This window comes from Taeniopygia guttata, chromosome Z (genome assembly GCF_048771995.1).
Source record: "Taeniopygia guttata chromosome Z, bTaeGut7.mat, whole genome shotgun sequence".
NCBI lineage: Eukaryota > Metazoa > Chordata > Aves > Passeriformes > Estrildidae > Taeniopygia > Taeniopygia guttata.
The window spans coordinates 34,258,240-34,273,063 of NC_133063.1; the positions used below are offsets into that span (position 1 = coordinate 34,258,240).

A 14,824-nucleotide genomic window follows, 5' to 3' on the forward strand; every position below is an offset into this window, starting at 1 on the left:
AGGGTTGGAAATAGATGAGCTTTAAGGCCCCTTTTATATGATTCTAATTCTATGAATTCTTCTTCTTAACTTTTATAACCTCCCTCATAAATAAAAAATTATGAACATCCCAATCACAAAATAAGATACAGGTTATGTATCAGGATCTGATAAATATTCATACCTGGGGGACACATATTATCTGTTATTCAATAATCTCAAATGTAGAAAACGCAATATTGACACCTCATGTAGACAACATTGAGTAAAAAGCCACATAATAAACACACCTTTTCTAGAAAAGAAAAAATTATGAAACTTCCATTTATATAAGTTTCTTGATTTTGCACTAAAACTAACAAATTACATGCAAAAATTAAATTATTAAGCACCTGTTTTGACATCTTCCTGCCTTCAGATATCAACTTTCTTGTTTGTTCCATCTTTCTTGGCTCAACCACTTAAAGAAGCTTTAACTTAAATTCTTGCTAAAATAATCTACATTTAAAGCCAGAAGGGTGAATGACTCACAGTGGAAAAATTTTCTTTGAAAGAAAGACCATTGCTGAAGAGTCCTGTTAATATTCATAAATGCACTGCAGAGATAATGAAAAGTGCTCTCAAATGGGAAACACTTGAAAAGGACGTTTTTAACTGATATGTTATCAGAATAATTTTTAGAGCAATTAAATTAATTAATGAATTCTTAAACATCCTGAACTCACCCCCAGCTGTAGAAAAGTCATGCACTAAATTTCTGCATAATGCTTTCCAAGTTGACTGCAGGATCTGCAGCCTATCATTTGCATCAGGCCCAATCCCAGGCAAACGGGAACTGGTGGCTGCAGCACGAACAAGAGAGGGGCAGGTGTGAGTCCGTGACTGCGGCTCCGCGGGAAGAAAAAAGCAAATGCCCCCCTGCACAGGCCACCGGGGTGGCAGGACCCGCTAGATGGTGCTGTTCGACCACATATTTAGTACTTTTGGCTTTGAAAAATAAAATTAAAAAAAAAAAAAAAAAACATAGGACAGGAAAATAACAATTGAGGGCTACAATTTTTGTAAAAAAAAAATCGCAGAAAGTTTCAGAATTTTTTTTTTTAATGAGCTTTGTCCTCATCATTCCTGTGTATGGTACTGATCTCCATCAAATCTTTTTGTTTAGGCAACATTAGATCAGAAAACTAAACTTTGGCCCAGCGGGCTTAGCCATATGTTCTCTTTTTTTTAATTGTTGTTGTCTAAAATAATCCAATTCTTAGGCTGCTGTAGAGAAAATGTGTATTATTCAACCATATATTAAATTATAGCCTAGAAAAGACCTCTCATTTTATTAATTCAAAGAAATAGTCAGGTTTGAAAATAATTTACATTGCAGATTAAATAAAAAGCAAAACCTAGACTGTAAGAAACGGAACATTACCTTTTGTTTCCTGAACCTTTTCCAGTTTACTCACTGACAAATATCATAACCTCACCACACACAAAGAGAAAGTTTACTTTTTCCAAATGGCTTATTACACTTTGTCTTCACTTCAAAATAACAGTCTATAACAGTCTAACTTCTATAAACCTTGAGTGGATACCCAGAAGGGGACAAGGGGGAAATATGTCATCTTTACAGAAAATTTTGGTGTAAAAATGGCAGCTAACCCACAAAAGATGGTAATTTTCTCCTGGAAAAAGAAAGTTACACACACATATGCACACACAAGAGTTAGCCATGTAGGATTAGAAGGCAAAGAATAATGGGTTGAGCCAAAAGGAAATTTTATTGAAGGGGGCGGGGACAAAGTATGTAAAGCACTAAGCCACTAATATACAGCACACTGTATAAGAAGAATAAGAGTGATAATGGGAAACAGTGAAGGTGTAATCATTAGCAGATTCAACCAAATTTAGAAAATAGGTTTCTTATTGCTGGAGGCCTATATAGTTCGCAGAGAAGCATTCAATAATCACATTATAATCTACTTTTCCTGGTTTCTACTGAAAAGCTCAGAAACAAGGCTGAACCCAAAAGTTAGCTTCAACATCTTGGTAAATAATAAATCCAGTACTTGCCTGAGTAACAATACACAGAAAGCAAATATGCTGGCGAAAACTGTTTATATATGCAAAGTCACTATTATGCCTCTATAACCTAGTATAAAACAGTGACTTTTAAGAGCACTTTTAAAGATATTGTTTTAGAGATAAGAGGGAGGATCAGGACATGAGGAAGAAGTTTTTCACCGAAAGGGTTTTTAAGCATTGTAACAGACTGACCAGGGAGGCAGTGGAGTTACTGTATCTGGAGGTGTTCAGGAAGAGAGTGGATGTGGCACTCAGTGCCATGGTTTATTTGTCATGGTGATGTTCAGGCACAGGTTAGACCTGATGATCTTGGAGATCTTTTTCACTGTCATGATTCTATGATTCTATCACATAGGATTGACATAGCCTTAGAATGGGGGACACGAAATAAAAACTTCTTAAACCATGCAATATTTTGTTTACAATTCTGATTATAAACCAAAATTGATTCAAAGTATGACTGCAGAGGTTTAATTTAGTCTTTCTAATATAAAGCTGACAGTAATGTTAAAGGTTACCCAGAAAACTAGGAATTAAGAAAATAAAATATTTCTGATATTTTCTCTTTCATTAGCACAAATAACTTATTACCAGCTTAGATTATTTGGCAAATTAATAGGCAATATTTATTATAATTTTTAATTGCTAGTAATTAAAAACTACATCAGTGAAGTTAACAATGCTTAAAAGACTTGAAGCATTGTTTCCAGTTTTACTGGAACACTGGGCTATGTCTTCTGTTTAAGCATAAACAATCTATTCACTGCTATACTACCAATAACAAATTGATAGTTTGGCATAGCAAACTGACCTACGAAACATAGATTTCAACATAAAAGATTTTTCTGCACAAATCAGCAACTTCTTATGCTATTAACTTACCAGGTAACCTACCACATATTTTATTGTTCACTGTAGAATACAGTGAGTACAGAGAGCAATGAGCTGATGAAAATTTCAATTCCTCTAATTTTTAAAAATAAACTACGTTAGCACTGAAAAGTAAAAAAAGGGTCACTATATAATGCTAGATCTAGTAAAGATTTTTAAAGTGCTTCCTTATATTTTTTGACATGTATCTGCATATACTAATTACTGATACAAATTTCTAGGTATACTAATACTGATACAAAGTTGTAAACTTTGCTGCACTAATCTGTTTTAAATTTGTTCACCCGCATTCAAGGGTTAGGAAATTTTGCTCTAATAATATTAAAACAGATTTGTAGAAAAGCTTGCTAAAAACCTAAACCCAGTTACCATCATCTAAGGAATGTATGCAGGCACACACGGACTAAAATTACCATGGTTAAGCTCCTTTAGGTGATACTATCTACTGCAAACTGATCCAAACTATAGCTTTATGTAATTCATCTAAAGTGAATGGTTTTCAAGGACACAGTCCTGTATTGCTGGTGAAATTGAAGAGCTGAAGTTTTGAAGGCTGCCCCTACCCCACTTATTTGAATGACATGGGCTGCTGGAACAGGCTTTTTAAACACTCAGCATTAATTGGTAACAGAGACTAGATTGAAATCAGTCGAGTTCTTTTAACCTTTCCCAAATACCCTCACATCTTCAAGTTTCACTTAATGTAATTGTAAAAACAGGTCTAGTGTTACTCAGCTCTCAAGGGTGGCATTAACTTCATTAGGTGCTGTTTGTACAATGTGTTAAGCTCCTCATTAGAACAGTCACAGAGTTATTTTAGACTAATGAGGCTCTATTGTTATAACCTACCCTTACTTAATTGCAATTTCTTTATAAGTAGCTGATGTGGTGCAAACTCTCTTAAATGAAAAATACTGGTACAACAATCAGTTTTAATTAATGTGTACATTAAAATAAAATTTCCCATTAGGCTGCAGGTTATATGCCTATTAGCCTCATAGAAAAAAAAAAAATTAAAGAGAAAAGAAAAAATATGTGCGTCCAGCCATGGACCTCACCCATTTGCAGAAGGGTGCTGCAGACTCCTTCCTTCTCGACAGCCCTACACAACACCACCAGATGGGCCCTACAGCTACCAGTGAGATAGAAACATAGAATCATTTCGACTGGAAAAAACCTCTATGATCACTGAGGCCAGCACTGCCAAGTCCACCACTAAACCATGTCTTCAAATGCCACATCTCTGAGTCATTTAAATACCCCCAGAAATTACACAGATTTCAACTTACCACATTTTACAGCAGGAGCCTTCATTGTCACCCTCAGTTCAGTTAATTCACAGCCTTCTCTCACACTAGAAGAGAAGCAGACCCAGAGGTCAGGATAGACATTCTCTCACAAGACCTAAACTGCGGTATTGGAACTGTGTTTGTAGTGATAAAAGGGACAGATGAAATCACTCAGCTTGCAAATGCTTCAAAAAATGCTCTACAAAATGTTGTATGAGTATATACAACAAATTGCTTGGAATTAAATAAATTAAGCAAATCAAGGCAAAACCAAAAGCAAAATAAAATAAAGCAATATTCAGGCTGCAAGTATGATTTTTTTTTTTTTTCTGAACAATGTCAATTCTGTGGTCTTCTGTGCTCTTCATACAGGAAGGATGTCAGGTCTATGTAAATTTAAATCATGCAAAATATAAAAGTTCCAAAGGAAAAGAAATGCACCTAAGCTTTAGTTCTTTTGCACAGGCAAGGCTCCTTCAAATTCTAATTCCTAGGCAAAAATCTTTTGATTTTAACACAAGGACAGTAGATTAAGCCATGTCTGTGTATACTGGAATAGAAATTAACTTCTGAAAAGGCATTCAAAAGGAAAAAGTATCTTTTAAAACAAATTTTATTTCCCTTTCAGAAAGCACTCTACTGCACAATCACATAAGATTAATCTTGTATCTTTAACCCTTCTTCCTATTGTTTGTGTTAAATAAAAATATACGGTAAGAGGTAAGAAGGGACCATATAAACAACTGGGGGCAAATTCTGTTTGGGACTACGTGAAGGCAGTAAACCTCCACTTTCCTTATACAGAAGAGAAAAACAGGTTTGAAGTGCTTAAATTTCATGAATCTATTTACTTTCCTCCTGGGCCAGTCTAATCACTTCCTGAGAAAATCAAAGCAACCAAATCCATGAGCTGTTCAGATCATCTTTACGATTATTGTAGGCAAGTTTCTCTCCAGTGAGGGTTTTCCATGCTTCCTACCTACAAATTAAATTCAGTGTTGCAGCACAGGGTTGTCTGACAGTGAATGGATCAGAATTCTGATGAAGCTTCCATTCATCTAGGTAGGGTTTTTTATAATACCACAAATGCCATTCCTGTTTTAATTATTGGCTACATTGATAATAAAGCTGTTCTTGCTGGCTCCCTATAACCATATTGTTGTTCCTTTGCTGACAGCTGTATTACCAGCTTATGCATCTTCTTGGTGTTGTAACTCTAGCTGAACATTGCTGGAATCCCCTATTTTATTCCCTGTGTTTGCCCATGCACCTCTTGACAGGGGATGTCACTATACTGTCAGCAATCATATTTTATACAGTACATACCAGTACCTCATTTACCAAATGAAATATTTAATAAAGCAGAGATCTAGCCAGGAGGCACCTAGCTTACCACAAAGATGACAATAGTATGGATATGCAGAAATTTCCAGCATTTCACAATGCTATTCACTGAATTGATTTCTTGCTTTCAAGTCAGCAGCAGCCAGCTTGGTAAAATAGTTACTTCTCATTCCTAGCAACATTTTACCTTAGGTCTGTCAGTAATCTTCATCATTAATACAGGAAGTTTGAAAACATAACCTGGAGAAACTCATAATATTCAGCTGTGTAAATAAAGATATTAATATTACCATTACAGTACTGAAGAGAATAGATCAATTCACATTTTTTAGTGGACTGATAATACAGCAAGAGTCTAGATACCATTTAAAAAATGAGAAATACTGCCATTTACAAAGCTGAATTTATTTAACTTTTTATAGCATATCCTACAAAGATCCAGTCTTTATTAATAGTAATGGTATTTCAGTCAACCAGATGAAGTAGTTTTTTTCTTCTTAATAACAAATCCAAGTTTCTCAGGGCAACAAGCTCAGGTTTCTTGTCTCAGACACTTTTTGTCTTACTGTTTCTTATTAGCTTCAGGTGACCAAGAATTAAGGCTTGAATTTTTACACTTTAGTTCTTCCTTCTGTTAAAAGCAAATTTTACAAAGTCTCATCTTCTAAGGTAAAATTGCCTTTCATAACGCCACCATATCAGACTGTCTTCTCCACCCCAATGGCTTTCTTCCAAATTCATTGGATGAGGGTTTGTTTAAAAACGCTTTTCCTGCATGGAAGTAGAGGCTCCAGACACAAATAGGGACCTCCAAAAGTTGAGCATATGGGAGTTCCAGGATGAGGAAGGGAATTGGATGTTCATATAGTGGAGTAACTGAAACAGCATCTACTAAGGCGACCACCATGCAAGGGACCAGAAAAGACACAGTTTTAAGAGCATGTTCTAATAAGATTACTGAAGAGTAAAACAGTCACTGGCTTCCAGGAATATGGACACTACACCATTCATTTCATTCCTGTGTCTCTCTAGGGATAATTCTTCTATGCTACATATTCACCTATCACTCTCACTCCACTTGACCAGTTTTCTGTCCCCTTGCTCCACAAATTTGTCTGTGATTCTACACGTGAGTTCTGAGAACATGATTCTCCGAATGCAGCATTCTGTAGTACAAGAGGAGGCACAGCAATTCTACATATCCGCCTGTAGCATCCCACATACTCAACACAGCATTCATATAAGTTCAAGTAGGAACAGGCACAACTGAAAACTCACTACATACAAATTGAGTGTATCACTATTGCAAATAAAGCACAGATTAGAACAGATTAAACCCCAGTTCAAGAGGAAAACCAAGAAATCTAAGATCAGAAAAAGGAATAGAATATTGGGAACTAGATGTAAAACTTACTTTAAAAGTCCAAGCTGATTTTAGAGTGACCAATATGTGACTCATATTTCTTTCTCAAATTATTTGTGGAAAGGTGAACTTTTCACATGTCCAGATAAGAGGAAAAAAATTATTGATTTCTGAATAGACTTGGTTCAAGCAGAAAAAAAAATGAGACAATCCTAACTATGAAAGACAATGTGGGCTCCAAATCAGAGCAGCTGCATATACCTCAGAAAACAAAAATTATGAGAGCTAAACCCATAAAGCAAGAACTCAGCTCCCCATTATTCCAGGGATCATAACAGACTAATTATGCAATCCAATTTACAGGCCAGTAAATTTTGAGACTCAAAACAAACTGATAAAATGACCAGTCATCGATTTCCCCACTCCTTACTAAAAAATCTACAAGCTTTTGTAGCTACATTCCAGACAAGATGTAAGCTTGCATAAGATTGTACATAATAACATTCACAACCACCTAAAGTCACTAGTATGACCTTCAGCCGTAAGTTCAACAGCTGGTTTATTGCTCATTTGGTTCATTCCTGGATGGTAATAAAAATGAATGTTTTGTTCAAAATATGCTTCCTGACATCATACAAACTCTGTCTAACAGCATCTCCCTGTATCATCACTTCAACTTGAAATATTTAGGCAGCTTCTTAGCAGTCACCTACAACACGGCACGAAGTCCTTCCTAGCATAAATGAAATCTCTTGCTCTGAATACTCAGATTTCACCACTTTTTTCTTCCTATCCCATAACATGAGACCATTTAGTAAAGGCAAAAGTGCTTAAAATGTATGTAACACAATTGGCATTGTTGATATATTTCTGAATATATCCCTATCATCAGAAGAAATACTTCAGGGACTGAGAAAGCAAAAATAATCTACCATTTCTTTTCCTGAAGTAATTAACTTTATTTTAATGGAAAACCCCAAACAAACAAACAAACAAACAAAAACCCCACAGTAGTAATGAGGAAAAAAAAAAGTGTACATTTTTCCAGACTTTTAATTTCTGACCTTTAAGTGACAACTGCTGCAGACTGAAAATAAAATTGCATGAGGTTCAAGGACACCAGCCACATTTCTTCCCTCTCTGCCCGTCTATCAGAAATAATTGCAACAGTTCTAGACTCCATAAGATACAGTCTAGAAGGTAAGTGATAACAGAGTGTCAGTGACAAAGGTCAGAACTAAAGGGCATAGTTTGATAATTGAGAAAAATAAGGATACATTTGGCCAAATATGAATATGGAATTTAAGAAAAGTAGATTAAATTAAGGGAAACTGAAGAAATGAAGGGGAAAAGTTGTTTTCATTGTATGAGACAGCAAGACACAGAGCAAAAAAATTTACTCAAGCTTACAAGCTACTGAGCTACCAGTTTCTTCAGAACATGAAGAACAATTCTCTAGGGACAAGTCCATGTACAGCAGATAGCCACACCATCAGGAGTATCAACTTCTTCCCACACCTGATCCATCGCATCAGAAAGAGAAAAGATACTGGTGTCTGTTAACTACTGCTAAGAAGTCTGAAGTGAGCAGCTACAAAAAGTCCTGTATCTGCCCCACATCTCTATTGATGACATTTCTGTGGGTATCTAGACCTCCCCTGAAAATATTTATGAATATCAGAAAGACATGGAGTGATAACTGCTTTTAAATTTGCCTAATGGTTATAAACTACATGGTTTTCATATCCTTGCATCAAAATAGGGCAATCCCAAAGATTATAATACATCTTAGATCCACACAGAATAAAAATTGCATGAATCCAAGTCTTATCATTTATACAGATACCATCAGGTCAGCCCTTTTGGCATCCTGACTACAACCAACTATCTACTATTTTTCAGCCCTAAAACAATCTCCGAAACAGCTCAAGATCACAGTTGTGTAGACACCCTAGAAATCCATATCAACTTCAGTTTGTGTGGGCCTGATAATAAGGAGAGAAAATCATCTCTTGAGCATAGGTAACAGCACAATCATCACTGTACCTTTCTGTTCCCACTAGAAATGCATCTTGTAGGCCTACTCCTCTTCTTTTCATCAATGCAGGGAGTTACTGCTGCAACATTCAAGACAGACAAGACTTCTTAATAAGCAAGAGCCGTGAGAGTCTCAGGGCGCTGTCACATAAACCTGTTTTTCTTCACATGGCCATTTATAATGCTGATTATCACTGCAACAAAGCTCCTGAGGTGGAATTGTCAGTATTAGATTTATGGATGGATTTGATTCACATGATTCTGTGCTTCTATGTCAGACCTGAGCTGACCTAAACTAGTTCAGTAACACCAGCTGTAGGCGGGAGCATTTAACTTCCCAGCCTAGTCCTTGACCTGGTTAGCATTGCAGTAGCATGGCAAACCTAGAAGCCCTTCAGTACAGGCATATGCAAGAAGCCATATAATTGCAGGCTGAAAAGCCTAACATACTTACATACACTTACCACTTGCTATTGTGGTATAGGATGGATAAACAGTAGTTTACAAGCAGGCACAGTAGCCTGAACAAAACTGCAAAACTTGACTGTTTTGTAGAATAGCAAAGATGCATAAAATTGGAGGAAGGAATCGTGCCATAGTTTTTCCTTGCCAAGAATGTTCCTGCAATTACTCATTTAGGGAAAAATTTAATTGCCCTCTCACTGTACTTGCTCTTTAACATAGAGAAAGAACATAGCTGCCATTCTGATTCGTAATGAAGGGGTTTCATACATTTTATTGTACAAATAGACTGCTTTCAAAGATAAATAAGTCATATTGATGATTTACAAGCTCATTATGTCATGTAAGTTTTCTGAACAGTTTTAAGAATGTTTCTTTCTTTGAAAAGAATAGACTTCCTATCCTAAGTGAATAGATATGAACAACACAATTTTTAATTTGTTGAAGGTTGTATCACTTGTTTCATGGAAGAGTAATAATGTAGAGAGACTTTGCCTAGTTAAGAAACCCTGTGCTTCCAGCCTATGATCACACAGGATCAAGTGCAGAGTAACAAAAAGGCCTATTTAGCAGAAAACCAAACATGTACAGCATAGTGACTCAAGGAGGCATTAGTTCAGAATCCAAGTAGCTTAAATACAGCTCAAGTACAGGTTCTATGGGGAGTACTTAAAGACAATGAAAAGCTTTTTTTTTTTTTTTTTGCTTTTTTATTAAGTCTTCTCCCATTTATTTGGAATTTTTGCTTCCAAGAAAGTAGCTGTTTAATTTTTACCTTTCATAGCTATTATGCAAATCTTGTATTTCAGTAGTTACTGTTTCACACATTTATAGATTTCATTACAATTTGCTTAACTGATCACAAGCAAATTTTGTATTAAAAAAGTCTAGGTATTTAGTTATGAAAGAAACCAGAAACAAAAGAAATTTAAAAATAGAAAAAGACATCAGTTTGCTTAGATGTCTTTGCATTTACAAATAAAACCTGTGAATAGTCCAAATGAATTTGTGCTGTTTCACAGGGGTTTTTTTTTATGCTGAGAACAGAAAGAGTGTATTACATTAAACATCTTTGGTCAGTCTCATTGACAAATCTTTATTACCGTGCAGGTCCAAGATGAAGTTTAACCAAATTTCTAAATGCTTTGGATGTTATATCAGTACTATAAGAGGATTTGCAATATAAAGAAAGATTTCTGATTATTTCACTCACTAACCTAATTATTAATCTTCAACAAACATAAAACTATGCAAGTTTGTAGTTAATGTTTGCCAATTTATGAAAAACTCGTTAGACCAACTGGTTTTGTCCTGTTTGGGTTCCTATGCATTGAGAATTAAAAGACTGCCTGTATTTAAACTAAACTGCAATGATTTGACTTTTATAGCACTACATGCACACATGTGGATGAACTTGTCACTGGAGAAGCGCAATATAATAATTTTGGCATGTTCACAACAGGTGGATATAGTCACTTCTTAAACATATACAAATTTGTTATTCAAACTTGGATGCTTAGATAGATCATAAAGTGTAATTTATGACAAAAAATGCTTCAGTTTTAGGTACAAACCTGAAAGCAAAACATCATTTGAAATAGAGTTCTTGTTTTACACTCCTCAACTAATCCAAACAAGTTATTGTTATGTATAATGAAATTTCAATGACACCGTTCACCTAGATTTGATATGACTGTTGTTCTCAAGTAAACTTCTGAAGTGCTGCAGATAAAAAAGAAAACTCCCTTATGATGTCACAACACTACGTTACTCATTAACTGATTTTTAAACCCAGTTTGAGCTGGAGTCACACCAAGACAGCACTTCCTACAGCAGAGAAAGGCTGTGTGTTTCACAGATCACCGTAGAATTGAACTTACCTAAGTCTGCAGTTAGCTCCATTAAAATGCTGAAAAAACGAAGCTCCTTGGATGATTCCGTTCCTCTTTCTGAAAGTCAGAACAGCTTCCAAAAATCAAGTAATGACACCCCAGCCAGTCCTATGGAGAGTGTTGGATCAGTATTTATAAGGTAAAACCCAATATATTTGAGTGTTTTTCATGCACTTGATGATGGGGGGAACAACAGAGAAGTGCACTGGGACAATTGCACTAATGAAAATACCTAGATAAGGTATTTCATATAGAAAGGAAATGCACACAGAGATGGTAATTTCATGTATTTTACTGATTGCACTGGGAAGGGGAGCAGTACTGTAAAGGAGAAACTTGTGACGGAAGGCAGAAGGGTATTGTTCTCTTCTCCCTTATCTATTCACACTGAAATAGAGCTTTGAATGTCTATAACACTATATACTAACAAAACTCAAGTTTTAAAGTGACATCTATGGGTTCACCCAAATATGTATAATATTTGATCTCTGTACAAAACAAATGTAAACTTTGTTAGATCAGGGAGTTTAACAAAATATTTTCATATGTGTTTTGGCCTAAAGGAACCTCATAATGTTTATTAAACTAATTTTCAAGGTAAGTGCCACCTTACTCACTAGAAATACTCAAGGAAGTAGAAAACTTGCTAAATGAATACTAGTAAAGGGTTTCCTGATAGAACATTGCAAAAAAAAAAAATTAGGGGAAAATCTGTTTTCCTACTTTGAAAGGGTGGACTTGTTGAATTGCAAATCCCCTCTATGGTGGAATTTATTGCAACACAGAGTTCTGGAGAAATCATGTACATTTTAGCACAAAAAATGAGGGAAGGCAATATCAGAGGGCTACTGGCACTCAGTGCTTATCCTTCTTCATCTACTGCAGGAGCAAGACAAGCAAACATCCACAGTACTTCTGTCAACCCATCATGAATAAAATAGCCTAAAAAGCTATTCAAAATATCATTAGACATTTATTGGTGCTTAATCTGCTTGAAAATTCTTTGCCAAGGGCTGGTCCTTAATTGTTGCATGGTGCCAAACAACCCTGAAGAGTGATTTGGAACCTCTACATAGTCTTTGTGTGGCTGAATTGCATTTCTTTGTGGCTGTGCACAAATTCTTTATATGGGGTGACAGATCTTATCACTAATTGGGTCACTACTATAAAAGAGACTGTTGGCCTAATTTTTCTCTTTTGAAATATTATTAGGGATTTTTAATATTATATATGCATATCATCCTTTCTTCCAACTCAAATGACAGAGAGATAATGTCTAACAGTTTGAACAGATAATAGAGAATCGGAAATTTTAAGTTTTAATTAGAGATTTCAAAGACTCTTATCTAGAAATAATAACTTCAAGCTTGTTTTAAAAAAAAAAAAATTCACATGACTTTTCATATGCCTCTTGATCTCATTTTGCAATTAGGTGTGGGACATAAGTATATACAGTGGTATTTGGCATTAAAAATCACAAGTTAGTGATTTTTAACCACTTCCTAATTTGGAAAATATAAATTTTCCGTGCCCTGTCCGGAACACTTAGCAGACAGATATATCTACTTTTTTATTTACCACTAAGTAACCAGTACACAAAATGTTGCCATATATGCTCTAGGGGCAATGTGACCAGGCCTTACAAAGAACAGGTCCTTTACCCCCAATTTCTCAATAATCAACCTGCCTGCCAAGCATCGAGTGATTGGAGCAGGCCTTCTAGAAAACCAGTTTACTCAGCTGCTGGTTCAGTAAGGATAATATGATCATAAAACCCTGCTGTGAAACCAAACCTCTCTCAATAGCAAAGATGGAGTAGCAGGCTGCAAATATTAGACAATCTAATAAGGAGGATGCACAATAGCACACAATAAGCTAGACAGACTGAGCTCTCACCAAACTTGCTTTTCATGTGTTTGTCACAGTCATGATACATTTATTGAAAATGAGCCCCATGAAAAATCACGGAAATTGCTTTTGTAAAAAGTAAATGCAGGCTCTGCATTTTTAGGTACTATTTTCATACAGTCTTATTTATTTGGAGCATATTTTCTATATATGAAGATTCACCCACAAAGAAAATTTACTATATTAATGATCCTTCTTGTTCATTCTAATTATTCATGCCTGAGGAGAAAAACTGACTATATGCCTAAGTTTTTACATACATCTGTTTTCACCTCACTGTAATTGGCACATGGATGATTAGGAATTTAGCAGAAATCAGGGACTTATTAACATTGCATAAAGGAGAAAGTTTATCATTATGGCAGCATGTTATTCCTGACATAGAGCAAAACTGATTTCAAAAGGAAATTCAGACTCTGGAGCTAAAGCTGAGGTGTCAGCCATACATTATCAATCAGAAATTTGTATTTATAAAAGTACTGGCCAAATGTTTTGTAGCATTTTTTCAGCATGAATGTATAGAGTTGTTCTAACATCAGAACAAAATATGGGCTAAAAAATCAGGGATCTCAAGCTCCCATCTGGAGCCCATCCCTATGATATGAGTATCCAGTTCCCCTAAAATTTAGAAAAATCTTAAGGCTTTGATTTTGAATAATCTCCTGAGTGACCCTAAAAAAAAAAAAAAAAAAAAAAAAAATTAAACATATTGAACACGAGAAAATTTGTTTTTTAGACCAGAAATTTAGACCACCAATTCTGTGAAGTCATAATGTTACGTATGTTTAGGCCAATCTTAGCAATAATTGCATATTGCAGGTAATATATTAAATGCTTTAAAAAATCAGCATTTGGCAGTAACATTGATATTAGGTGAAAGTTACAAACAATTTTTTTTTAATTACAGAACAATGTTTTTAAAATTACAGAACATAGAGAGGTTTGTTTTCTAAATATCTCATCAAAATGGAAATCAAAAGGGTTCTTGACTCCAGTCCTGACCTGGCAGCTCATTTGGGGCACTACAATACACAAATACAGTAAATACAGCACTCACATTTTGCATCTGTGATCTGGCATTAATATTTAGCTATCTTTTGCTTACAAAAAAATAACGGAAAAACTCTGTAACAGCCAGTAACATAAACTTTAAAGATGGTTTAATTACAGACAGGTTTTTGTTTGAACACAAAAAAAGGAACCTTACATCCAGATTTTCTCTATGAAGAGTTTTTGACAGAAAGCTTTTATAAAGGAAATCCTGCATGGAAATTATACCCCTCAGAATCTTCCAGTGTAATGCTGTAAGACTGAGGCTTAGCTCAGACTAATTTAAGAAGTCATGTTAAAAAGATAGGCACACATACCACCTTCTAAAAGGCAGGTTGTTTTTATAGCTCAATTATGAGCACCTGAAACACTGGCAACCACCTTACTGCTCAATGGCTTGCATTTCGGCTTTGGCATTCAACCTTACTGGCTTGACTATGAAGACATATTTGCACTTGTTTTGGTTTCTTTTTCCCCCAGAGTAACATAACTCCTAGTTCTAAATGAGATAGAACAATAACTGTATAAGCACA

General features: G+C 35.3%; 1 protein-coding gene across 4 annotated transcripts in view; it reads left to right on the forward strand.

Moving 5' to 3' along the window:
• The first annotated feature begins 11,260 nt into the window (after nucleotides 1-11,260).
• The window catches only part of GRAMD2B (GRAM domain containing 2B), a 46,492-nt gene continuing 42,928 nt past the window's right edge, over nucleotides 11,261-14,824 (forward strand). For all 4 annotated transcript variants that reach the window (XR_012052829.1, XM_072921948.1, XM_072921949.1 and 1 more), the window contains exon 1: nucleotides 11,261-11,472. Coding sequence is in view for 3 of the 4 variants with exons in the window: in XM_072921948.1 (XP_072778049.1) it covers nucleotides 11,348-11,472 (125 nt within the window). In the remaining variant the exon portion in view is untranslated. The remainder of the gene's footprint in view (nucleotides 11,473-14,824) is intronic.